At 40.9% G+C, this 26,235-nt stretch overlaps 1 protein-coding gene across 1 annotated transcript in view; it reads right to left on the bottom strand.

Moving 5' to 3' along the window:
* The window catches only part of slc2a9l2 (solute carrier family 2 member 9, like 2), a 76,628-nt gene that overhangs the window by 11,101 nt on the left and 39,292 nt on the right, over positions 1 to 26,235 (bottom strand). Inside the window, exons 8-10 of the mRNA XM_072459509.1 lie at positions 25,683 to 25,793; positions 3,362 to 3,463; positions 3,145 to 3,220 (exon numbers count right to left, since the gene is read on the bottom strand). Of these exons, the coding sequence (XP_072315610.1) occupies positions 3,145 to 3,220; positions 3,362 to 3,463; positions 25,683 to 25,793 (289 nt within the window). The remainder of the gene's footprint in view (positions 1 to 3,144; positions 3,221 to 3,361; positions 3,464 to 25,682; positions 25,794 to 26,235) is intronic.

Here is a 26,235-nt window from a genome sequence, read left to right as displayed (position 1 = left end):
AAAGGACACTCCAAGAGAGGACGCAAGGAGACAAGAGAAAACAAGAGGTTAGAAAGGACACTCCGACAGAGGACGCAAGGAGACGAGAGAAAACGAGAGATTAGGAAACTACACTCCAAAAGAGGACGCAAGGAGACGAGAGAAAACAAGAGGTTAGAAAGGACACTCCTACAGAGGATGCAAGGAGACGAGAGAAAACAAGAGGTTAGAAAGGACACTCCTACAGAGGACGCAAGGAGACAAGCGAAAACGAGAGATCATTATTTTACGTTAAAAAGCTTTAATGTTTTTCTGTGAAACTGAAGAAGACTTCAGAGGACACTAAAGAGGTCAGAGAAACATGTGGTCTACAGAGGATCGTTCATAAACCTTCAGAGGACATTAAAGAGGTCAGAGAAACATGTGGTCTACAGAGGATCGTTCATAAACCTTCAGAGGACATTAAAGAGGTCAGAGAAACATGTGGTCTACAGAGGATCGTTCATAAACCTTCAGAGGACACTAAAGTGTTAGACTGATAGAATGAGGTCAGAACAGAAGAAAGGTAGGTCACAAAGAACAAGGATCCAGCTGGTGAAAGAGAAGGAGAAGGGAGGAGAGAGAGAGGAGAGAGAGTCGAGAGAGAAGGAGAAGGAGGAGAGAGAGAGGAGAGAGAGTCGAGAGAGAAGGAGAAGGAGGAGAGAGAGAGGAGAGAGAGTCGAGAGGGAAGGAGAAGGAGGAGAGAGAGAGGAGAGAGAGTCGAGAGAGAAGGAGAAGGAGGAGAGAGAGAGGAGAGAGAGTCGAGAGGGAAGGAGAAGGAGGAGAGAGAGAGGAGAGAGAGTCGAGAGAGAAGGAGAAGGAGGAGAGAGAGAGGAGAGAGAGTCGAGAGAGAAGGAGAAGGAGGAGAGAGAGAGGAGAGAGAGTCGAGAGGGAAGGAGAAGGAGGAGAGAGAGAGGAGAGAGAGTCGAGAGAGGAGAAGGAGGAGAGAGAGAGGAGCGGAGCGAGTGATCATGTGATACATAATAATCACACATATTTATTTTCAGCACTGAAGCGTTTTCTCCTGAAACTCAAACAGACCCATTTCATCATAAAGTCATGAACATCTCCCCCCCTCTCTCCCTCCTCTCTCCCCCCTCTCTCTCCCCCTCTCTCCCTCTCTCCCCCTCTCTCCCCCTCTCTCTCTCTCCCCCTCTCTCTCTCTCTCTCCCTCTCTCTAAACCGGGACTACACCAGGATTAAACCAGGTCCAAATCAGGTCTAAACCAGGACTAAACAGGACTAAACCAGGTCTAAACAAGGTCTAAACCAGGTCTAAACCAGGTCTAAACCAGGTCTAAACCAGGACTAAATCAGGACTAAACAGGACTAAACCAGGTCTAAACCAAGTCTAAACCAGGTCCAAACCAGGTCTAAACCAGGACTAAATCAGGACTAAACAGGACTAAACCAGGTCTACAGGACTTCCCTCTTCAGACTGTGATAACGTCAGAGGCTTTTACGTTTTAGTTTGAGCTAAAAATATCTCCCTCGCGAGAGAAGTCGGTTTCACCTGCTCCGTTTTATCTGAGTCCGAGGATACGGACCACGACTAGTCCTGGTTTAGTCCTGGTTTAGTCCTGGTTTAGTCCTGGTATAGTCCTGGTATAGTCCTGGTTTAGTCCTGGTTTATTCCTGGTTTAGACCTGTTTAGTCCTGTTTTAGTCCAGGTTTAAACCTTTTTAGTCCTGGTTTAGTCCTGGTTTAGTCCTGGTATAGTCCTGTTTAGTCCTGGTTTGGACCTGTTTAGACCTGGTTTAGACCTGGTTTAGTCCTGGTTTAGTCCTGGTTTGGACCTGTTTAGTCCTGGTTTAGTCCTGGTTTTGACCCTTTTTAGTCCTGGTTTAGTCCTGGTTTAGTCCTCTTTAGTCCTGGTTTAGTCCTGCTTTAGTCCTGGTTTGGTCCTGGTTTAGTCCTGGTTTAGTCCTGGTTTAGACCTGTTTAGTCCTGGTTTAGTCCAGGTTTAGTCCTGGTTTATTCCTTGTTTAGTCCTGGTTTAGTACTTGTTTAGTCCTGGTTTGGTCCTAGTTTAGTCCTGGTTTAGTCCTGGTTTAGTCCTGGTTTAGTCCTGGTTTGGTCCTGGTTTAGTCCTGGTTTGGTCCTACTTTAGTCCTGGTTTAGTCCTGGTTTGGTCCTAGTTTAGTCCTGGTTTAGTCCTGGTTTGGTCCTAGTTTAGTCCTGGTTTAGTCCTGGTTTGGTCCTAGTTTAGTCCTGGTTTAGTCCTGGTTTAGTCCTGGTTTAGTCCTGGTTTAGTCCTGGTTTGGTCCTGGTTTGGTCCTGGTTTAGTCCTGGTTCAGTACTTGTTTAGTCCTGGTTTGGTCCTGGTTTAGTCCTGGTTTAGTCCTGGTTTAGACCTGGTTTAGTCCTGGTTTGGTCCTGGTTTAGTCCTGGTTTAGTCCTGGTTTGGTCCTGGTTTATTTCTGGTTTAGTACTTGTTTAGTCCTAGTTTGGTCTAGTTTGGTCCTGGTTTAGTCCTGGTTTAGTCCTGGTTTAGTCCTGGTTTAGTCCTGGTTTATTCCTGGTTTATTCCTGGTTCGGTCCTGGTTCGGTCCTGGTTTAGTCCTGGTTTAGTCCTGGTTTAGTCCTGGTTTAGTCCTGGTTTGGTCCTAGTTTAGTCCTGGTTTAGTCCTGGTTTGGTCCTAGTTTAGTCCTGGTTTAGTCCTGGTTTGGTCCTAGTTTAGTCCTGGTTTAGTCCTGGTTTAGTCCTGGAGAATCAGGAACTTTCCAAACTAAAAATATCCAGGTTCTACTAGAATAAAGTCGGAAAATGTTGGTTAATGGTTAATCCCAGGTTTAGCTCAGATTTATCTCCAGTTTATCTCAGGTTTATCTCAGGTTTAGCTCAGGTTTATCTCAGGTTTATCTCAGGTTTAGCTCAGGCTTACCTGAAATTTAGCTCCAGTTTAACTCAGATTTAGCTCGGGTTTAGGAGTGAGTGTTTGTTCCACAGATGTTCTTTGTGTTCTGGACAGGTCGAGGGTCAGGAGTGAGTGTTTGTTCCACAGATGTTCTTTGTGTTCTGGACAGGTCGAGGGTCAGGAGTGAGTGTTTGTTCCACAGATGTTCTCTGTGTTCTGGACAGGTCAAAGGTCAGGAGTGAGTGTTTGTGGGGTCAGAGTGCAGTACCTGGGCCTGAGCAGAAGGAGGCGATCACAGCCAGGATGCAGGCGTAGCTGAGGTAGGGCATCCACGACACAGCGTCCTGAAAGTACATGAAGCCGTCACATACAGTACAACGAGGCCAGTCCTTCAGGGTTTGATCAGCAGGGTCAAAGGTCAGATACTGGTCAGAGAGGTCAACGTTGAGGTCAGTGCTCCTCAAACATCTGTGGAACAAACTGACCTGGAAGTTGAGGAAGACGGTGAGAAGACTGAAGAACACGGCCATCGCAGAGAAACCAAAGATCAGCAGAGGCTTCCGACCGATTCTCTCGATCACCAAACCCTAGAACGGAGAACACGTGTGAGAACCTGAAAGAGAACCACCGACAACAACGACAACGAAGAGAAAAGAACAGTGTGAGAACCTGAAAGAGAACCACCGACAACAACGACAACGAAGAGAAAAGAACAGTGTGAGAACCTGAAAGAGAACCACCGACAACACGACAACGACGAGAAAAGAACAGTGTGAGAACCTGAAAGAGAACCACCGACAACAACGACAACGAAGAGAAAAGAACAGTGTGAGAACCTGAAAGAGAACCACCGACAGCAACGACAACGAAGAGAAAAGAACAGTGTGAGAACCTGAAAGAGAACCACCGACAACAACGACAACGAAGAGAAAAGAACAGTGTGAGAACCTGAAAGAGAACCACCGACAGCAACGACAACGAAGAGAAAAGAACAGTGTGAGAACCTGAAAGAGAACCACCGACAACAACGACAACGAAGAGAAAAGAACAGTGTGAGAACCTGAAAGAGAACCACCGACAACAACGACAACGAAGAGAAAAGAACAGTGTGAGAACCTGAAAGAGAACCACCGACAACACGACAACGACGAGAAAAGAACAGTGTGAGAACCTGAAAGAGAACCACCGACAACAACGACAACGAAGAGAAAAGAACAGTGTGAGAACCTGAAAGAGAACCACCGACAGCAACGACAACGAAGAGAAAAGAACAGTGTGAGAACCTGAAAGAGAACCACCGACAACAACGACAACGAAGAGAAAAGAACAGTGTGAGAACCTGAAAGAGAACCACCGACAGCAACGACAACGAAGAGAAAAGAACAGTGTGAGAACCTGAAAGAGAACCACCGACAACAACGACAACGAAGAGAAAAGAACCGTGTGAGAACCTGAAAGAGAACCACCGACAACAACGACAACGAAGAGAAAAGAACAGTGTGAGAACCTGAAAGAGAACCACCGACAACAACGACAACGAAGAGAAAAGAACCGTGTGAGAACCTGAAAGAGAACCACCGACAACAACGACAACGAAGAGAAAAGAACAGTGTGAGAACCTGAAAGAGAACCACCGACAGCAACGACAACGAAGAGAAAAGAACAGTGTGAGAACCTGAAAGAGAACCACCGACAACAACGACAACGAAGAGAAAAGAACAGTGTGAGAACCTGAAAGAGAACCACCGACAACAACGACAACGAAGAGAAAAGAACAGTGTGAGAACCTGAAAGAGAACCACCGACAACAACGACAACGAAGAGAAAAGAACAGTGTGAGAACCTGAAAGAGAACCACCGACAACACGACAACGACGAGAAAAGAACAGTGTGAGAACCTGAAAGAGAACCACCGACAACAACGACAACGAAGAGAAAAGAACAGTGTGAGAACCTGAAAGAGAACCACCGACAGCAACGACAACGAAGAGAAAAGAACAGTGTGAGAACCTGAAAGAGAACCACCGACAACAACGACAACGAAGAGAAAAGAACAGTGTGAGAACCTGAAAGAGAACCACCGACAGCAACGACAACGAAGAGAAAAGAACAGTGTGAGAACCTGAAAGAGAACCACCGACAACAACGACAACGAAGAGAAAAGAACAGTGTGAGAACCTGAAAGAGAACCACCGACAACACGACAACGACGAGAAAAGAACAGTGTGAGAACCTGAAAGAGAACCACCGACAACAACGACAACGAAGAGAAAAGAACAGTGTGAGAACCTGAAAGAGAACCACCGACAGCAACGACAACGAAGAGAAAAGAACAGTGTGAGAACCTGAAAGAGAACCACCGACAACAACGACAACGAAGAGAAAAGAACAGTGTGAGAACCTGAAAGAGAACCACCGACAGCAACGACAACGAAGAGAAAAGAACAGTGTGAGAACCTGAAAGAGAACCACCGACAACAACGACAACGAAGAGAAAAGAACCGTGTGAGAACCTGAAAGAGAACCACCGACAACAACGACAACGAAGAGAAAAGAACAGTGTGAGAACCTGAAAGAGAACCACCGACAACAACGACAACGAAGAGAAAAGAACCGTGTGAGAACCTGAAAGAGAACCACCGACAACAACGACAACGAAGAGAAAAGAACAGTGTGAGAACCTGAAAGAGAACCACCGACAGCAACGACAACGAAGAGAAAAGAACAGTGTGAGAACCTGAAAGAGAACCACCGACAACAACGACAACGAAGAGAAAAGAACAGTGTGAGAACCTGAAAGAGAACCACCGACAACAACGACAACGAAGAGAAAAGAACAGTGTGAGAACCTGAAAGAGAACCACCGACAGCAACGACAACGAAGAGAAAAGAACAGTGTGAGAACCTGAAAGAGAACCACCATCAGCAACGACAACGAAAAGAAAAGAACAGTGTGAGAACCTGAAAGAGAACCACCGACAACAACGACAACGAAGAGAAAAGAACAGTGTGAGAACCTGAAAGAGAACCACCGACAACAACGACAACGAAGAGAAAAGAACAGTGTGAGAACCTGAAAGAGAACCACCGACAGCTACGACAACGACGAGAAAAGAACAGTGTGAGAACCTGAAAGAGAACCACCGACAACAACGACAACGAAGAGAAAAGAACAGTGTGAGAACCTGAAAGAGAACCACCGACAATGACGACAACGAAGAGAAAAGAACAGTGTGAGAACCTGAAAGAGAACCACCGACAATGACGACAACGAAGAGAAAAGAACAGTGTGAGAACCTGAAAGAGAACCACCGACAGCAACGACAACGACGAGAAAAGAACAGTGTGAGAACCTGAAAGAGAACCACCGACAACGACGACAACGAAGAGAAAAGAACAGTGTGAGAACCTGAAAGAGAACCACCGACAACAACGACAACGAAGAGAAAAGAACAGTGTGAGAACCTGAAAGAGAACCACCGACAACAACGACAACGAAGAGAAAAGAACAGTGTGAGAACCTGAAAGAGAACCACCGACAGCAACGACAACGAAGAGAAAAGAACAGTGTGAGAACCTGAAAGAGAACCACCGACAACAACGACAACGAAGAGAAAAGAACAGTGTGAGAACCTGAAAGAGAACCACCGACAACAACGACAACGAAGAGAAAAGAACAGTGTGAGAACCTGAAAGAGAACCACCGACAGCAACGACAACGAAGAGAAAAGAACAGTGTGAGAACCTGAAAGAGAACCACCATCAGCAACGACAACGAAAAGAAAAGAACAGTGTGAGAACCTGAAAGAGAACCACCGACAACAACGACAACGAAGAGAAAAGAACAGTGTGAGAACCTGAAAGAGAACCACCGACAACAACGACAACGAAGAGAAAAGAACAGTGTGAGAACCTGAAAGAGAACCACCGACAGCTACGACAACGACGAGAAAAGAACAGTGTGAGAACCTGAAAGAGAACCACCGACAACAACGACAACGACGAGAAAAGAACAGTGTGAGAACCTGAAAGAGAACCACCGACAACGACGACAACGAAGAGAAAAGAACAGTGTGAGAACCTGAAAGAGAACCACCGACAATGACGACAACGAAGAGAAAAGAACAGTGTGAGAACCTGAAAGAGAACCACCGACAGCAACGACAACGACGAGAAAAAAACAGTGTGAGAACCTGAAAGAGAACCACCGACAACGACGACAACGAAGAGAAAAGAACAGTGTGAGAACCTGAAAGAGAACCACCGACAACAACGACAACGAAGAGAAAAGAACAGTGTGAGAACCTGAAAGAGAACCACCGACAACAACGACAACGAAGAGAAAAGAACCGTGTGAGAACCTGAAAGAGAACCACCGACAACAACGACAACGAAGAGAAAAGAACAGAGTGAGAACAGTGTTAGAACAGTTAGAACAGTGTTAGAACAGTGTTAGAACAGAGTTAGAACAGTGTTAGAACAGAGTGAGAACAGTGTTAGAACAGAGTTAGAACAGTGTTAGAACAGTGTTAGAACAGTGTTAGAACAGAGTGAGAACAGTGTTAGAACAGAGTTAGAACAGTGTTAGAACAGAGTGAGAACAGTGTTAGAACAGAGTTAGAACAGAGTTAGAACAGTGTTAGAACAGTGTTAGAACAGTTAGAACAGTGTTAGAACAGAGTTAGAACAGTGTTAGAACAGTGTTAGAACAGTGTTAGAACAGTGTTAGAACAGAGTTAGAACAGTGTTAGAACAGATTTAGAACAGAGTTAGAACAGAGTTAGAACAGTTAGAACAGCATTAGAACAGTGTTAGAACAGCGTTAGAACAGTGTTAGAACAGTGTTAGAACAGTGTTAGAACAGTGTTAGAACAGTTAGAACAGTGTTAGAACAGTTAGAACAGTGTTAGAACAGTGTTAGAACAGTGTTAGAACAGTGTTAGAACAGCGTTAGAATGTTAGAACAGAGTTAGAACAGTGTTAGAACAGTGTTATAACAGCGTTAGAACAGAGTTAGAACAGTGTTAGAACAGTTAGAACAGTGTTAGAACAGTGTTAGAACAGTGTTAGAACAGTGTTAGAACAGTGTTAGAACAGTGTTAGAACAGTTAGAACGGTGTTAGAACAGCGTTATAACAGCGTTAGAACAGTGTTAGAACAGTGTTAGAACAGTGTTAGAACAGCGTTATAACAGCGTTAGAACAGTGTTAGAACAGCGTTAGAACAGTTAGAACAGCGTTAGAACAGCGTTAGAACAGTGTTAGAACAGAGTTAGAACAGTGTTAGAACAGTGTTAGAACAGTGTTAGAACAGAGTTAGAACAGTGTTAGAACAGTGTTAGAACAGTGTTAGAACAGAGTTAGAACAGAGTTACAACAGAGTTACAACAGTGTTAGAACAGTGTTAGAACAGTGTTAGAACAGTGTTAGAACAGTGTTAGAACAGAGTTAGAACAGTGTTAGAACAGAGTTAGAACAGTGTTAGAACAGTGTTAGAACAGAGTTAGAACAGTGTTAGAACAGTGTTAGAACAGAGTTAGAACAGTGTTAGAACAGTGTTAGAACAGAGTTAGAACAGTGTTAGAACAGAGTTAGAACAGTGTTAGAACAGTGTTAGAACAGTGTTAGAACAGTGTTAGAACAGAGTTAGAACAGTGTTAGAACAGAGTTAGAACAGAGTTAGAACAGTGTTAGAACAGATTTAGAACAGAGTTAGAACAGAGTTAGAACAGTGTTAGAACAGATTTAGAACAGAGTTAGAACAGTGTTAGAACAGTTAGAACAGCATTAGAACAGTACTAGAACAGCGTTAGAACAGTGTTAGAACAGTGTTAGAACAGTGTTAGAACAGTGTTAGAACAGTTAGAACAGCGTTAGAATGTTAGAACAGAGTTAGAACAGTGTTAGAACAGTGTTATAACAGCGTTAGAACAGCGTTAGAACAGTGTTAGAACAGTTAGAACAGCATTAGAACAGTGTTAGAACAGTGTTAGAACAGCGTTAGAACAGCGTTAGAATGTTAGAACAGTGTTAGAACAGTGTTAGAACAGTTAGAACGGTGTTAGAACAGCGTTAGAACAGCGTTAGAACAGTGTTAGAACAGCATCAGAACAGTGTTAGAACAGTGTTAGGACAGTGTTAGAACAGTGTTAGAACAGTGTTAGAACAGTGTTAGAACAGTTAGAACAGCGCTAGAATGTTAGAACAGAGTTAGAACAGTGTTAGAACAGTTAGAACGGTGTTAGAACAGAGTTAGAACAGTGTTAGAACAGTGTTAGAACAGCATAAGAACAGTGTTAGAACAGTGTTAGGACAGTGTTAGAACAGTGTTAGAACAGTGTTAGAACAGTGTTAGAACAGTTAGAACAGCGTTAGAATGTTAGAACAGAGTTAGAACAGTGTTAGAACAGTTAGAACAGCGTTAGAAATTTTTGAACAGTGTTAGAACAGTGTTAGAACAGAGTTAGAACAGAGTTAGAACAGAGTTAGAACAGTGTTAGAACACATTTAGAACAGAGTTAGAACAGTGTTAGAACAGATTTAGAACAGAGTTAGAACAGTGTTAGAACAGTTAGAACAGCATTAGAACAGTGTTAGAACAGCGTTAGGACAGTGTTAGAACAGTGTTAGAACAGTGTTAGAACAGTGTTAGAACAGTTAGAACAGCGTTAGAATGTTAGAACAGAGTTAGAACAGTGTTAGAACAGTTAGAACAGTTAGAACAGGGTTAGAAATTTTTGAACAGTGTTAGAACAGTGTTAGAACAGTGTTAGAACAGCGTTAGAACAGTGTTCGAACAGTTAGAACAGTGTTAGAACACCGTTAGAACAGCGTTAGAACAGTTAGAACAGCGTTAGAACAGCGTTAGAACAGTGTTAGAACAGTGTTAGAACAGTTAGAACAGTGTTAGAACAGTTAAAACAGTTAGAACAGCGTTAGAACATCTAGAACATCTAGAACATAGTTAGAACAGTTAGCACAGTGTTAGAACAGTTAGAACAGTGTTAGAACAGTTAGAACAGTGTTAGAACAGTTAGAACAGCGTTAGAACAGTTAGAACAGTGTTAGAACAGCGTTAGAACAGTGTTAGAACAGTGTTAGAACAGTGTTAGAACAGTTAGAACAGCGTTAGAACAGTTAGAACAGTTTTAGAACAGTTAGAACAGTGTTAGAACAGTTAGAACAGTGTTAGAACAGTTAAAACAGTTAGAACAGCGTTAGAACATCTAGAACAGTGTTAGAACAGTTAGAGCAGTGTTAGAACAGTTAGAACAGCGTTAGAACAGCGTTAGAACAGTTAGAACAGCGTTAGAACAGTGTTAGAACAGTGTTAGAACAGTTAGAACAGCGTTAGAACAGTTAGAACAGTTTTAGAACAGTTAGAACAGTGTTAGAACAGTTAGAACAGTGTTAGAACAGTTAAAACAGTTAGAACAGCGTTAGAACATCTAGAACATCTAGAACATAGTTAGAACAGTTAGAACAGTGTTAGAACAGTTAGAACAGTGTTAGAACAGTTAGAACAGTGTTAGAACAGTTAGAACAGCGTTAGAACAGTTAGAACAGTGTTAGAACAGTTAGAGCAGTGTTAGAACAGTTAGAACAGCGTTAGAACAGCGTTAGAACAGTTAGAACAGCGTTAGAACAGTTAGAACAGTTTTAGAACAGTTAGAACAGTGTTAGAACAGTTAGAACAGCGTTAGAACAGTTAGAACAGCGTTAGAACAGTTAGAACAGCGTTAGAACAGTTAGATCAGTTAGCTCCGCATTTTGGATCAGTACTGGCTCCAGCATGGGTCGGGACCGCCCTGAAGTTAATTGGGGGGGGTCCGGTGTTGGCTTGCCCGTGCGTTTGCCCCCGACACTGGTTCCAGTTGGGGTGGGCCTCAGTCTGGGATGCTAGGTTACTCGGTCAAGTGGTGGGTACCAATGTTACAGCACCTGATGTGTATATACGTGTACATGTACCGGTATATGTGTATATAGATATGTATAAGTTTATGTAACTTATGATTATACTTGCTTTGATGTTTTGAGTGCACTATGTGGTGTCTTTTAAATGCAAAATCAATAAAAAAAAAAGAAAAAGAAAAAAAAAGAACAGTTAGAACAGCGTTAATAGAGGTGAAATGGTTGAAAGTACATGAGTAACTGTAAAATACAGGAGCTTTAAATATTCACAGTCATCATCAGGTTTAGTCACATTTCAATAAACTTTTGACATTGAAATGCTAAGCTAATCCATGAGGCTAACGCTAACGCTGTGACTGGAAATGCATTGTATCCAGGGCGATGGCAGCAAACACACGACAGGTGAGGATTATTATTTCCATATTTCCATAAAAGAGACGAGCTTTAGGCAGAAAATCCCATTTGTCCTGGTCTTAACGCTGACGTACAGAAGGCCCAAAGGGAAAGAACAGCAAGAACTGAGTCATTTTGATCACATCCATATTTTTATGTTTTCTTCTTTTCAGGGTTTGTTCAACTTTAGATCGAGTTTAGACCTGAAATATTCACACCAAAAACAGTGTGTTTCAGAGCCAACTATTGTGCTTAAGAACATTTATCCAGGTTTGACTTAAATTTGAAAAAGATTGTCAAGATTTTGTGAAATAATTATTTTCAGTTTTATTCGACTAACGTGATGTTAATTTATTTGACTAAATCCATATTAGTCAAAAATGCATTTTTCATTTCAACTCATTGACATTTGTTTGTTTGTTTGTTTGATTGGTTGATTGATTGATTGTTTGTTTGTTTGTTTGTTTGTCTCTGGTTTGAGGCTCTGAAAAGTGGAACTTGGATCTTAATTCTTTTATTTATTTGTTTCATTTTAATCATTCGACAAAAATATCTTGTTCGTCTGTACTTTTGGTGTTTTAGCTTAACACAGACGTGACAGATCGCTCTCATCGTGGCTGCATAATGAGGTCAAGGGCAGAGAGGGTAAAGAGGTTAGCAACATTAGCAAAGTTAGCAACATTAGCGAGGTTAGCAACATTTGCAAGGTTAGCAAGGCTAGTGACGTTAGCGGGTTTTGCATGGCTAGTGATATTAGCGAGGTTAGCAACATGAGCAAAGTTAGCATGGCTAGGGACGTTACCGAGGTTAGCGATGATGGAGAGGTTAGCGATGACAGACAGGTTAGCGAGGTTAGCAACATTATCGAGGTTAGCAAGGCAAGTGAAGATAGCAACGGTTGTTCTTTAGAGAAGTATTTAAAATTGGAAGTAGAGGTAGTATTGACTGTAGCAGTAGTATTGGCAGTAGTAGTAGTATTGGCAGTAGTGGTAGTATTAGCAGTAGTAGTAGTATGGGCAGTAGTAGTAGTATTAGCAGTGGTAGAAGTATTAGCAGTAGTAGTAGTATTTGCAGTACTCACAGACATGACTGCAGCCATAGTAGTAGTAGTAGTATTTGCAGTAGTAGTCGTACTGGTATTTGCAGTACTCAGAGACATGACTGCAGCCATAGTAGTAGTAGTAGTAGTAGTATTTGCAGTAGTAGTAGTATTTGCAGTACTCACAGACATGACTGCAGCCATAGTAGTAGTAGTAATAGTATTTGCAGTAGTAGTAGTATTTGCAGTACTCACAGACATGACTGCAGCCATAGTAGTAGTAGTAGTAGTAGTAGTATTTGCAGTAGTAGCAGTATTTGCAGTACACACGGACATGACTGCAGCCATAGTAGTAGTAGTAGTAGTAGTAGTAGTATTTGCAGTAGTAGTAGTATTTGCAGTACTCACAGACATGACTGCAGCCATAGTAGTAGTAGTAGTAGTATTTGCAGTAGTAGTAGTATTTGCAGTACTCACAGACATGACTGCAGCCATAGTAGTAGTAGTAGTAGAATTTCAAGCAGTAGTAGTATTTCCAGTACTCACAGACATGACTGCAGCCATAGGAGTAGTAGTAGTAGTATTTACAGTAGTAGTAGTATTTGCAGTACTCACAGACATGACTGCAGCCGTAGTAGTAGTAGTAGTAGTAGTATTTGCAGTAGTAGTAGTATTTGCAGTACTCACAGACATGACTGCAGCCATAGTAGTAGTAGTAGTGAGAGTATTTGCAGTAGTAGTAGTATTTGCAGTACTCACAGACATGACTGCAGCCATAGTAGTAGTAATAGTAGTATTTGCAGTAGTAGTAGCATTTGCAGTACTCACAGACATGACTGCAGCAATAGTAGTAGTAGTAGTAGTATTTGCAGTAGTAGTAGTATTTGCAGTACTCACAGACATGACTGCAGCCATAGTAGTAGTAGTAGTGAGAGTATTTGCAGTAGTAGTAGTATTTGCAGTACTCACAGACATGACTGCAGCCATAGTAGTAGTAGTAGTAGTATTTGCAGTAGTAGTAGCATTTGCAGTACTCACAGACATGACTGCAGCAATAGTAGTAGTAGTAGTAGTATTTGCAGTAGTAGTAGTATTTGCAGTACTCACAGACATGACTGCAGCCATAGTAGTAGTAGTAGTAGTATTTGCAGTAGTAGTATTTGCAGTACTCACAGACATGACTGCGGCCATAGAAGTAGTAGTAGTAGTATTTGCAATAGTAGTAGTATTTGCAGTACTCACAGACAAGATTGCAGCCATAGTAGAAGTAGTAGTAATATTTGCAGTAGTACTAGTATTTGCAGTACTCACAGACATGACTGCAGCCATAGTAGTAGTAGTAGTAGTAGTAGTATTTGCAGTAGTAGTAGTATTTCCAGTACTCACAGACATGACTGCAGCCATAGTGGTAGTAGTAGTAGTAGTATTTGCAGTAGTAGTAGTATTTGCAGTCTGTGAGTATTTGCAGTACTCACAGACATGACTGCAGCCATAGTAGTAGTAGTAGAAGAATTTGCAGTAGAAGTAGTATTTGCAGTAGTCACAGACATGACTGCACTGCAGCCATAGCAGTAGTAGTAGTAGTATTTACAGTAGTAGTAGTATTTGCAGTACTCACAGACATGACTGCAGCCATAGTAGTAGTAGTATTTGCAGTAGTAGTAGTATTTGCAGTACTCACAGACATGACTGCAGCCATAGTAGTAGTAGTAGTAGTATTTGAAGTAGTAGTAGTATTTCCAGTACTCACAGACATGACTGCACTGCAGCCATAGCAGTAGTAGTAGTAGTATTTACAGTAGTAGTAGTATTTGCAGTACTCACAGACATGACTGCAGCCGTAGTAGTAGTAGTAGTAGTATTTGCAGTAGTAGTAGTATTTGCAGTACTCACAGACATGACTGCAGCCATAGTAGTAGTAGTAGTAGTATTTGCAGTAGTAGTATTTGCAGTACTCACAGACATGACTGCGGCCATAGAAGTAGTAGTAGTAGTATTTGCAGTAGTAGTAGTATTTGCAGTACTCACAGACATGATTGCAGCCATAGTAGTAGTAGTAGTAGTAGTATTTGCAGTAGTACTAGTATTTGCAGTACTCACAGACATGACTGCAGCCATAGTAGTAGTAGTAGTATTTGCAGTAGTAGTAGTATTTCCAGTACTCACAGACATGACTGCAGCCATAGTAGTAGTAGTAGTAGTAGTATTTGCAGTAGTAGTAGTATTTGCAGTCTGTGAGTATTTGCAGTACTCACAGACATGACTGCAGCCATAGTAGTAGTAGTAGAAGAATTTGCAGTAGAAGTAGTATTTGCAGTAGTCACAGACATGACTGCGGCCATAGAAGTAGTAGTAGTAGTATTTGCAGTAGTAGTAGTATTTGCAGTACTCACAGACAAGATTGCAGCCATAGTAGTAGTAGTAGTAATATTTGCAGTAGTACTAGTATTTGCAGTACTCACAGACAAGATTGCAGCCATAGTAGTAGTAGTAGTAGTAGTAGTATTTGCAGTAGTAGTAGTATTTCCAGTACTCACAGACATGACTGCAGCCATAGTGGTAGTAATAGTAGTAGTATTTGCAGTAGTAGTAGTATTTGCAGTCTGTGAGTATTTGCAGTACTCACAGACATGACTGCAGCCATAGTAGTAGTAGTAGAAGAATTTGCAGTAGAAGTAGTATTTGCAGTAGTCACAGACATGACTGCAGCCATAGTAGTAGTAGTATTTGCAGTAGTAGTAGTATTTGCAGTACTCACAGACATGACTGCAGCCATAGTATTAGTAGTAGTAGTATTTGAAGTAGTAGTAGTATTTCCAGTACTCACAGACATGACTGCACTGCAGCCATAGCAGTAGTAGTAGTAGTATTTACAGTAGTAGTAGTATTTGCAGTACTCACAGACATGACTGCAGCCGTAGTAGTAGTAGTAGTAGTATTTGCAGTAGTAGTAGTATTTGCAGTACTCACAGACATGACTGCAGCCATAGTAGTAGTAGTAGTAGTATTTGCAGTAGTAGTATTTGCAGTACTCACAGACATGACTGCGGCCATAGAAGTAGTAGTAGTAGTATTTGCAGTAGTAGTAGTATTTGCAGTACTCACAGACATGATTGCAGCCATAGTAGTAGTAGTAGAAGAATTTGCAGTAGAAGTAGTATTTGCAGTAGTCACAGACATGACTGCAGCCATAGTAGTAGTAGTAGTAGTAGTATTTGCAGTAGTAGTAGTATTTGCAGTCTGTGAGTATTTGCAGTACTCACAGACATGACTGCAGCCATAGTAGTAGTAGTAGAAGAATTTGCAGTAGAAGTAGTATTTGCAGTAGTCACAGACATGACTGCAGCCATAGTAGTAGTAGTATTTGCAGTAGTAGTAGTATTTGCAGTACTCACAGACATGACTGCAGCCATAGTAGTAGTAGTAGTAGTATTTGAAGTAGTAGTAGTATTTCCAGTACTCACAGACATGACTGCACTGCAGCCATAGCAGTAGTAGTAGTAGTATTTACAGTAGTAGTAGTATTTGCAGTACTCACAGACATGACTGCAGCCGTAGTAGTAGTAGTAGTAGTATTTGCAGTAGTAGTAGTATTTGCAGTACTCACAGACATGACTGCAGCCATAGTAGTAGTAGTAGTAGTATTTGCAGTAGTAGTAGCATTTGCAGTATTCACAGACATGACTGCAGCAATAGTAGTAGTAGTAGTAGTATTTGCAGTAGTAGTAGTATTTGCAGTACTCACAGACATGACTGCAGCCATAGTAGTAGTAGTAGTAGTATTTGCAGCAGTAGTATTTGCAGAACTCACAGACATGAATGCGGCCATAGAAGTAGTAGTAGTAGTATTTGCAGTAGTAGTAGTATTTGCAGTACTCACAGACATGATTGCAGCCATAGTAGTAGTAGTAGTAGTATTGCAGTAGTAGTAGTATTTGCAGTACTTACAGACATGACTGCAGCCATAGTAGTAGTAGTAGTAGTAGTATTTGCAGTAGTAGTAGTATTTGCAGTACTCACAGACATGACTGCAGCCATAGTAGTAGTAGTAATAGTATTTGCAGTAGTAGTAGTATTTGCAGTACTCACAGACATGACTGCAGCCATAGTAGTAGTAGTAGTAGTAGTAGTATTTGCAGTAGTAAAAGTATTAGCAGTACACACAGACATGACTGCAGCCATAGTAGTAGTAGTAGTAGTAGTAGTAGTATTTGCAGTAGTAGTAGTATTTGCAGTACTCAGACATGACTGCAGCCATAGTAGTAGTAGTAGTAGTATTTGCAGTAGTAGTAGTATTTGCAGTACTCACAGACATGACTGCAGCCATAGTAGTAGTAGTAGTAGTATTTGAAGTAGTAGTAGTATTTCCAGTACTCACAGACATGACTGCACTGCAGCCATAGCAGTAGTAGTAGTAGTATTTACAGTAGTAGTAGTATTTGCAGTACTCACAGACATGACTGAAGCCGTAGTAGTAGTAGTATTTGCAGTAGTAGTAGTATTTGCAGTACTCACAGACATGACTGCAGCCATAGTAGTAGTAGTAGTAGTATTTGCAGTAGTAGTAGCATTTGCAGTACTCACAGACATGACTGCAGCAATAGTAGTAGTAGTAGTAGTATTTGCAGTAGTAGTAGTATTTGCAGTACTCACAGACATGACTGCAGCCATAGTAGTAGTAGTAGTAGTATTTGCAGTAGTAGTATTTGCAGTACTCACAGAGTAGTAGTAGTAGTATTTGAAGTAGTAGTAGTATTTCCAGTACTCACAGACATGACTGCACTGCAGCCATAGCAGTAGTAGTAGTAGTATTTACAGTAGTAGTAGTATTTGCAGTACTCACAGACATGACTGAAGCCGTAGTAGTAGTAGTATTTGCAGTAGTAGTAGTATTTGCAGTACTCACAGACATGACTGCAGCCATAGTAGTAGTAGTAGTAGTATTTGCAGTAGTAGTAGCATTTGCAGTACTCACAGACATGACTGCAGCAATAGTAGTAGTAGTAGTAGTATTTGCAGTAGTAGTAGTATTTGCAGTACTCACAGACATGACTGCAGCCATAGTAGTAGTAGTAGTAGTATTTGCAGTAGTAGTATTTGCAGTACTCACAGACATGACTGCGGCCATAGAAGTAGTAGTAGTAGTATTTGCAGTAGTAGTAGTATTTGCAGTACTCACAGACAAGATTGCAGCCATAGTAGTAGTAGTAGTAATATTTGCAGTAGTACTAGTATTTGCAGTACTCACAGACATGACTGCAGCCATAGTAGTAGTAGTAGTAGTAGTAGTATTTGCAGTAGTAGTAGTATTTCCAGTACTCACAGACATGACTGCAGCCATAGTGGTAGTAGTAGTAGTAGTATTTGCAGTAGTAGTAGTATTTGCAGTCTGTGAGTATTTGCAGTACTCAGAGACATGACTGCAGCCATAATAGTAGTAGTAGAAGAATTTGCAGTAGAAGTAGTATTTGCAGTAGTCACAGACATGACTGCAGCCATAGTAATAGTAGTATTTGCAGTAGTAGTAGTATTTGCAGTACTCACAGACATGACTGCAGCCATAGTAGTAGTAGTAGTAGTATTTGAAGTAGTAGTAGTATTTCCAGTACTCACAGACATGACTGCACTGCAGCCATAGCAGTAGTAGTAGTAGTATTTACAGTAGTAGTAGTATTTGCAGTACTCACAGACATGACTGCAGCCGTAGTAGTAGTAGTAGTAGTATTTGCAGTAGTAGTAGTATTTGCAGTACTCACAGACATGACTGCAGCCATAGTAGTAGTAGTAGTAGTATTTGCAGTAGTAGTATTTGCAGTACTCACAGACATGACTGCGGCCATAGAAGTAGTAGTAGTAGTATTTGCAGTAGTAGTAGTATTTGCAGTACTCACAGACATGATTGCAGCCATAGTAGTAGTAGTAGTAGTAGTATTTGCAGTAGTACTAGTATTTGCAGTACTCACAGACATGACTGCAGCCATAGTAGTAGTAGTAGTATTTGCAGTAGTAGTAGTATTTCCAGTACTCACAGACATGACTGCAGCCATAGTAGTAGTAGTAGTAGTAGTATTTGCAGTAGTAGTAGTATTTGCAGTCTGTGAGTATTTGCAGTACTCACAGACATGACTGCAGCCATAGTAGTAGTAGTAGAAGAATTTGCAGTAGAAGTAGTATTTGCAGTAGTCACAGACATGACTGCGGCCATAGAAGTAGTAGTAGTAGTATTTGCAGTAGTAGTAGTATTTGCAGTACTCACAGACAAGATTGCAGCCATAGTAGTAGTAGTAGTAATATTTGCAGTAGTACTAGTATTTGCAGTACTCACAGACATGACTGCAGCCATAGTAGTAGTATTTGCAGTAGTAGTAGTATTTCCAGTACTCACAGACATGACTGCAGCCATAGTGGTAGTAATAGTAGTAGTATTTGCAGTAGTAGTAGTATTTGCAGTCTGTGAGTATTTGCAGTACTCACAGACATGACTGCAGCCATAGTAGTAGTAGTAGAAGAATTTGCAGTAGAAGTAGTATTTGCAGTAGTCACAGACATGACTGCAGCCATAGTAGTAGTAGTATTTGCAGTAGTAGTAGTATTTGCAGTACTCACAGACATGACTGCAGCCATAGTATTAGTAGTAGTAGTATTTGAAGTAGTAGTAGTATTTCCAGTACTCACAGACATGACTGCACTGCAGCCATAGCAGTAGTAGTAGTAGTATTTACAGTAGTAGTAGTATTTGCAGTACTCACAGACATGACTGCAGCCGTAGTAGTAGTAGTAGTAGTATATGCAGTAGTAGTAGTATTTGCAGTACTCACAGACATTACTGCAGCCATAGTAGTAGTAGTAGTAGTATTTGCAGTAGTAGTGTTTGCAGTACTCACAGACATGACTGCGGCCATAGAAGTAGTAGTAGTAGTATTTGCAGTAGTAGTAGTATTTGCAGTACTCACAGACATGATTGCAGCCATAGTAGTAGTAGTAGTAGTATTTGCAGTAGTACTAGTATTTGCAGTACTCACAGACATGACTGCAGCCATAGTAGTAGTAGTAGTATTTGCAGTAGTAGTAGTATTTCCAGTACTCACAGACATGACTGCAGCCATAGTAGTAGTAGTAGTAGTAGTATTTGCAGTAGTAGTAGTATTTGCAGTCTGTGAGTATTTGCAGTACTCACAGACATGACTGCAGCCATAGTAGTAGTAGTAGAAGAATTTGCAGTAGAAGTAGTATTTGCAGTAGTCACAGACATGACTGCAGCCATAGTAGTAGTAGTATTTGCAGTAGTAGTAGTATTTGCAGTACTCACAGACATGACTGCAGCCATAGTAGTAGTAGTAGTAGTATTTGAAGTAGTAGTAGTATTTCCAGTACTCACAGACATGACTGCACTGCAGCCATAGCAGTAGTAGTAGTAGTATTTACAGTAGTAGTAGTATTTGCAGTACTCACAGACATGACTGCAGCCGTAGTAGTAGTAGTAGTAGTAGTATTTGCAGTAGTAGTAGTATTTGCAGTACTCACAGACATGACTGCAGCCATAGTAGTAGTAGTAGTAGTATTTGCAGTAGTAGTAGCATTTGCAGTATTCACAGACATGACTGCAGCAATAGTAGTAGTAGTAGTAGTATTTGCAGTAGTAGTAGTATTTGCAGTACTCACAGACATGACTGCAGCCATAGTAGTAGTAGTAGTAGTATTTGCAGCAGTAGTATTTGCAGAACTCACAGACATGAATGCGGCCATAGAAGTAGTAGTAGTAGTATTTGCAGTAGTAGTAGTATTTGCAGTACTCACAGACATGATTGCAGCCATAGTAGTAGTAGTAGTAGTATTGCAGTAGTAGTAGTATTTGCAGTACTTACAAACATGACTGCAGCCATAGTAGTAGTAGTAGTAGTAGTATTTGCAGTAGTAGTAGTATTTGCAGTACTCACAGACATGACTGCAGCCATAGTAGTAGTAGTAATAGTATTTGCAGTAGTAGTAGTATTTGCAGTACTCACAGACATGACTGCAGCCATAGTAGTAGTAGTAGTAGTAGTAGTAGTATTTGCAGTAGTAGCAGTATTAGCAGTACACACAGACATGACTGCAGCCATAGTAGTAGTAGTAGTAGTAGTAGTAGTATTTGCAGTAGTAGTAGTATTTGCAGTACTCACAGACATGACTGCAGCCATAGTAGTAGTAGTAGTAGTATTTGCAGTAGTAGTAGTATTTGCAGTACTCACAGACATGACTGCAGCCATAGTAGTAGTAGTAGTAGTAGTATTTGAAGTAGTAGTAGTATTTCCAATACTCAGAGACATGACTGCACTGCAGCCATAGTAGTAGTAGTAGTAGTGTTTGCAGTAGTAGTAGTATTTGCAGTACTCACAGACATGACTGCAGCAATAGTAGTAGTAGTAGTAGTAGTATTTGCAGTAGTAGTAGTATTTGCAGTACTCACAGACATGACTGCAGCCATAGTAGTAGTAGTAGTAGTATTTGCAGTAGTAGTAGTATTTGCAGTACTCACAGACATGACTGCGGCCATAGAAGTAGTAGTAGTAGTATTTGCAGTAGTAGTAGTATTTGCAGTAGTAGTAGTATTTGCAGTACTCACAGACATGATTGCAGCCATAGTAGTAGTAGTAGTGGTATTGCAGTAGTAGTAGTATTTGCAGTACTCACAGACATGACTGCAGCCATAGTAGTAGTAGTAGTAGTAGTATTTGCAGTAGTAGTAGTATTTGCAGTACTCACAGACATGACTGCAGCCATAGTAGTAGTAGTAGTAGTAGTAGTATTTACAGTAGTAGTAGTATTTGCAGTACTCACAGACATGACTGCAGCCGTAGTAGTAGTAGTAGTAGTATTTGCAGTAGTAGTAGTATTTGCAGTACTCACAGACATGACTGCAGCCATAGTAGTAGTAGTAGTGAGAGTATTTGCAGTAGTAGTAGTATTTGCAGTACTCACAGACATGACTGCAGCCATAGTAGTAGTAGTAGTAGTATTTGCAGTAGTAGTAGCATTTGCAGTACTCACAGACATGATTGCAGCAATAGTAGTAGTAGTAGTAGTATTTGCAGTAGTAGTAGTATTTGCAGTACTCACAGACATGACTGCAGCCATAGTAGTAGTAGTAGTAGTATTTGCAGTAGTAGTATTTGCAGTACTCACAGACATGACTGCGGCCATAGAAGTAGTAGTAGTAGTATTTGCAGTAGTAGTAGTATTTGCAGTACTCACAGACATGATTGCAGCCATAGTAGTAGTAGTAGTAGTAATATTTGCAGTAGTACTAGTATTTGCAGTACTCACAGACATGACAGCAGCCATAGTAGTAGTAGTAGTAGTAGTAGTATTTGCAGTAGTAGTAGTATTTCCAGTACTCACAGACATGACTGCAGCCATAGTGGTAGTAGTAGTAGTAGTATTTGCAGTAGTAGTAGTATTTGCAGTCTGTGAGTATTTGCAGTACTCACAGACATGACTGCAGCCATAGTAGTAGTATTAGAAGAATTTGCAGTAGAAGTAGTATTTGCAGTAGTCACAGACATGACTGCAGCCATAGTAGTAGTAGTATTTGCAGTAGTAGTAGTATTTGCAGTACTCACAGACATGACTGCAGCCATAGTAGTAGTAGTAGTAGTATTTGAAGTAGTAGTAGTATTTCCAGTACTCACAGACATGACTGCACTGCAGCCATAGCAGTAGTAGTAGTAGTATTTACAGTAGTAGTAGTATTTGCAGTACTCACAGACATGACTGCAGCCATAGTAGTAGTATTTGCAGTAGTAGTATTTGCAGTACTCACAGACATGACTGCGGCCATAGTAGTAGTAGTAGTAGTATTTGCAGTAGTACTAGTATTTGCAGTACTCACAGACATGACTGCAGCCATAGTAGTAGTAGTAGTATTTGCAGTAGTAGTAGTATTTCCAGTACTCACAGACATGACTGCAGCCATAGTAGTAGTAGTAGTAGTAGTATTTGCAGTAGTAGTAGTATTTGCAGTCTGTGAGTATTTGCAGTACTCACAGACATGACTGCAGCCATAGTAGTAGTAGTAGAAGAATTTCAGTAGAAGTAGTATTTGCAGTAGTCACAGACATGACTGCAGCCATAGTAGTAGTAGTATTTGCAGTAGTAGTAGTATTTGCAGTACTCACAGACATGACTGCAGCCATAGTAGTAGTAGTAGTAGTATTTGAAGTAGTAGTAGTATTTCCAGTACTCAAAGACATGACTGCACTGCAGCCATAGCAGTAGTAGTATTTACAGTAGTAGTAGTATTTGCAGTAGTAGTAGTATTTGCAGTACTCACAGACATGACTGCAGCCATAGTAGTAGTAGTAGTAGTATTTGCAGTAGTAGTAGCATTTGCAGTATTCACAGACATGACTGCAGCAATAGTAGTCGTAGTAGTAGTATTTGCAGTAGTAGTAGTATTTGCAGTAGTCACAGACATGACTGCAGCCATAGTAGTAGTAGTATTTGCAGTAGTAGTAGTATTTGCAGTACTCACAGACATGACTGCAGCCATAGTAGTAGTAGTAGTAGTATTTGAAGTAGTAGTAGTATTTCCAGTACTCACAGACATGACTGCACTGCAGCCATAGCACTAGTAGTATTTACAGTAGTAGTAGTATTTGCAGTACTCACAGACATGACTGCAGCCGTAGTAGTAGTAGTAGTAGTATTTGCAGTAGTAGTAGTATTTGCAGTACTCAAAGACATGACTGCAGCCATAGTAGTAGTAGTAGTAGTATTTGCAGTAGTAGTAGCATTTGCAGTATTCACAGACATGACTGCAGCAATAGTAGTCGTAGTAGTAGTATTTGCAGTAGTAGTAGTATTTGCAGTACTTACAGACATGACTGCATTCATAGTAGTAGTAGTAGTAGTAGTATTTGCAGTAGTAGTAGTATTTGCAGTACTCACAGACATGACTGCAGCCATAGTAGTAGTAGTAATAGTATTTGCAGTAGTAGTAGTATTTGCAGTACTCACAGACATGACTGCAGCCATAGTAGTAGTAGTAGTAGTAGTAGTATTTGCAGTAGTAGCAGTATTTGCAGTACACACAGACATGACTGCAGCCATAGTAGTAGTAGTAGTAGTAGTAGTAGTATTTGCAGTAGTAGTAGTATTTGCAGTACTCACAGATATGACTGCAGCCATAGTAGTAGTAGTAGTAGTATTTGCAGTAGTAGTAGTATTTGCAGTACTCACAGACATGACTGCAGCCATAGTAGTAGTAGTAGTAGTATTTGAAGTAGTAGTAGTATTTCCAGTACTCACAGACATGACTGCACTGCAGCCATAGCAGTAGTAGTAGTAGTATTTACAGTAGTAGTAGTATTTGCAGTACTCACAGACATGACTGCAGCCGTAGTAGTAGTAGTATTTGCAGTAGTAGTAGTATTTGCAGTACTCACAGACATGACTGCAGCCATAGTAGTAGTAGTAGTGAGAGTATTTGCAGTAGTAGTAGTATTTGCAGTACTCACAGACATGACTGCAGCCATAGTAGTAGTAGTAGTAGTATTTGCAGTAGTAGTAGCATTTGCAGTACTCACAGACATGACTGCAGCAATAGTAGTAGTAGTAGTAGTATTTGCAGTAGTAGTAGTATTTGCAGTACTCACAGACATGACTGCAGCCATAGAAGTAGTAGTAGTAGTATTTGCAGTAGTAGTAGTATTTGCAGTACTCACAGACATGATTCTAGCCATAGTAGTAGTAGTAGTAGTATTGCAGTAGTAGTAGTATTTATAGTACTCACAGACATGACTGCAGCCATAGTAGTAGTAGTAGTAGTAGTATTTGCAGTAGTAGTAGTATTTGCAGTACTCACAGACATGACTGCTTTCATAGTAGTAGTAGTAATAGTATTTGCAGTAGTAGTAGTATTTGCAGTACTCACAGACATGACTGCAGCCATAGTAGTAGTAGTAGTAGTAGTAGTATTTGCAGTAGTAGCAGTATTTGCAGTAAACACAGACATGACTGCAGCCATAGTAGTAGTAGTAGTAGTAGTAGTAGTATTTGCAGTAGTAGTAGTATTTGCAGTACTCACAGACATGACTGCAGCCACAGTAGTAGTAGTAGTAGTATTTGCAGTAGTAGTAGTATTTGCAGTACTCACAGACATGACTGCAGCCATAGTAGTAGTAGTAGTAGTATTTGAAGTAGTAGTAGTATTTCCAATACTCACAGACATGACTGCACTGCAGCCATAGTAGTAGTAGTAGTAGTGTTTGCAGTAGTAGTAGTATTTGCAGTACTCACAGACATGACTGCAGCAATAGTAGTAGTAGTAGTAGTAGTAGTAGTATTTGCAGTAGTAGTAGTATTTGCAGTACTCACAGACATGACTGCGGCCATAGAAGTAGTAGTAGTAGTATTTGCAGTAGTAGTAGTATTTGCAGTAGTAGTAGTATTTGAAGTACTCACAGACATGACTGCAGCCATAGTAGTAGTAGTAATACTATTTGCAGTAGTAGTAGTATTTGCAGTACTCACAGACATGACTGCAGCCATAGTAGTAGTAGTAGTAGTATTTGCAGTAGTAGCAGTATTTGCAGTACACACAGACATGACTGCAGCCATAGTAGCAGTAGTAGTAGTAGTAGTAGTATTTGCAGTAGTAGTAGTATTTGCAGTACTCACAGACATGACTGCAGCCATAGTAGTAGTAGTAGTAGTAGTATTTGCAGTAGTAGTAGTATTTGCAGTACTCACAGACATGACTGCAGCCATAGTAGTAGTAGTGGTAGTAGTAGTAGTAGTATTTGCAGTAGTAGTAGTATTTGCAGTACTCACAGACATGAATGCAGCCATAGTAGTTGTAGTAGTAGTAGTAGTAGTAGTAGTAGTATTTGCAGTAGTAGTAGTATTTGCAGTACCCACAGACATGACTGCAGCCATAGTAGTAGTAGTAGTAGTAGTAGTATTTGCGGTAGTAGTAGTATTTGCAGTACTCACAGACATGACTGCAGCCATAGTAGTAGTAGTGGTAGTAGTAGAAGTAGTATTTGCAGTAGTAGTAGTATTTGCAGTCCTCACAGACATGACTGCAGCCATAGTAGTAGTAGTAGTAGTAGTAGTAGTAGTAGTAGTAGTAGTAGTAGTAGTATTTGCAGTAGTAGTAGTATTTGCAGTACTCACAGACATGACTGCAGCCATAGTAGTAGTAGTAGTAGTAGTAGTAGTAGTAGTAGTAGTAGTATTTGCTGTAGTAGTAGTATTTGCAGTACTCACAGACATGACTGCAGCCATAGTAGTAGTAGTAGTAGTAGTAGTAGTAGTAGTAGTATTTGCTGTAGTAGTAGTATTTGCTGTAGTAGTAGTATTTGCAGTACTCACAGACATGACTGCAGCCATAGTAGTAGCAGTAGTAGTAGTAGTAGTAGTAGTAGTAGTAGTAGTAGTAGTAGTAGTATTTGCTGTAGTAGTAGTATTTGCAGTACTCACAGACATGACTGCAGCCAGCGTCTCCACAGCTCCGGTGCTCAGAGTGATGTACGGAACAATGGACTCGACAAACCCGGCTTCTCTCAGGATCCCATTGGTGTAGTACCAGATCTGAAGAGGAGAACATGAGGAGAACGTGAGGAGGACATGAGGAGAACATGAGGAGGACATGAGGAGGACATGAGGAGAACATGAGGAGGACATGAGGAGAACATGAGGAGGACATGAGGAGGACATGAGGAGAACATGAGGAGGACATGAGGAGAACATGAGGAGGACATGAGGAGGAGATCTGAGGAGGAGAACATGAGGAGAACATGAGGAGAACATGAGGAGAACATGAGGAGAATATGAGGAGAACATGAGGGGGAGAACATGAGGAGAACATGAGGAGAACATGAGGAGGAGATCTGAAGAGGAGAACATGAAGAGAACATGAGGAGGACATGAGGAGAACTTGAGGAGAACATGAGGAGGAGATCTGAAGAGGAGAACATGAGGAGAACATGAGGAGGACATGAGGAGAACATGAGGAGGACATGAGGAGGAGATC

This window comes from Eucyclogobius newberryi, unplaced genomic scaffold, assembly GCF_026437365.1.
Source record: "Eucyclogobius newberryi isolate DKJ021-1_F unplaced genomic scaffold, fEucNew1.0.hap1 SCAF_23, whole genome shotgun sequence".
In the NCBI taxonomy this organism is placed as follows: domain Eukaryota; kingdom Metazoa; phylum Chordata; class Actinopteri; order Gobiiformes; family Gobiidae; genus Eucyclogobius; species Eucyclogobius newberryi.
The sequence above is the reverse complement of the archived record's forward strand: the minus strand, read 5'-3'. Positions and strand labels throughout refer to the sequence as shown.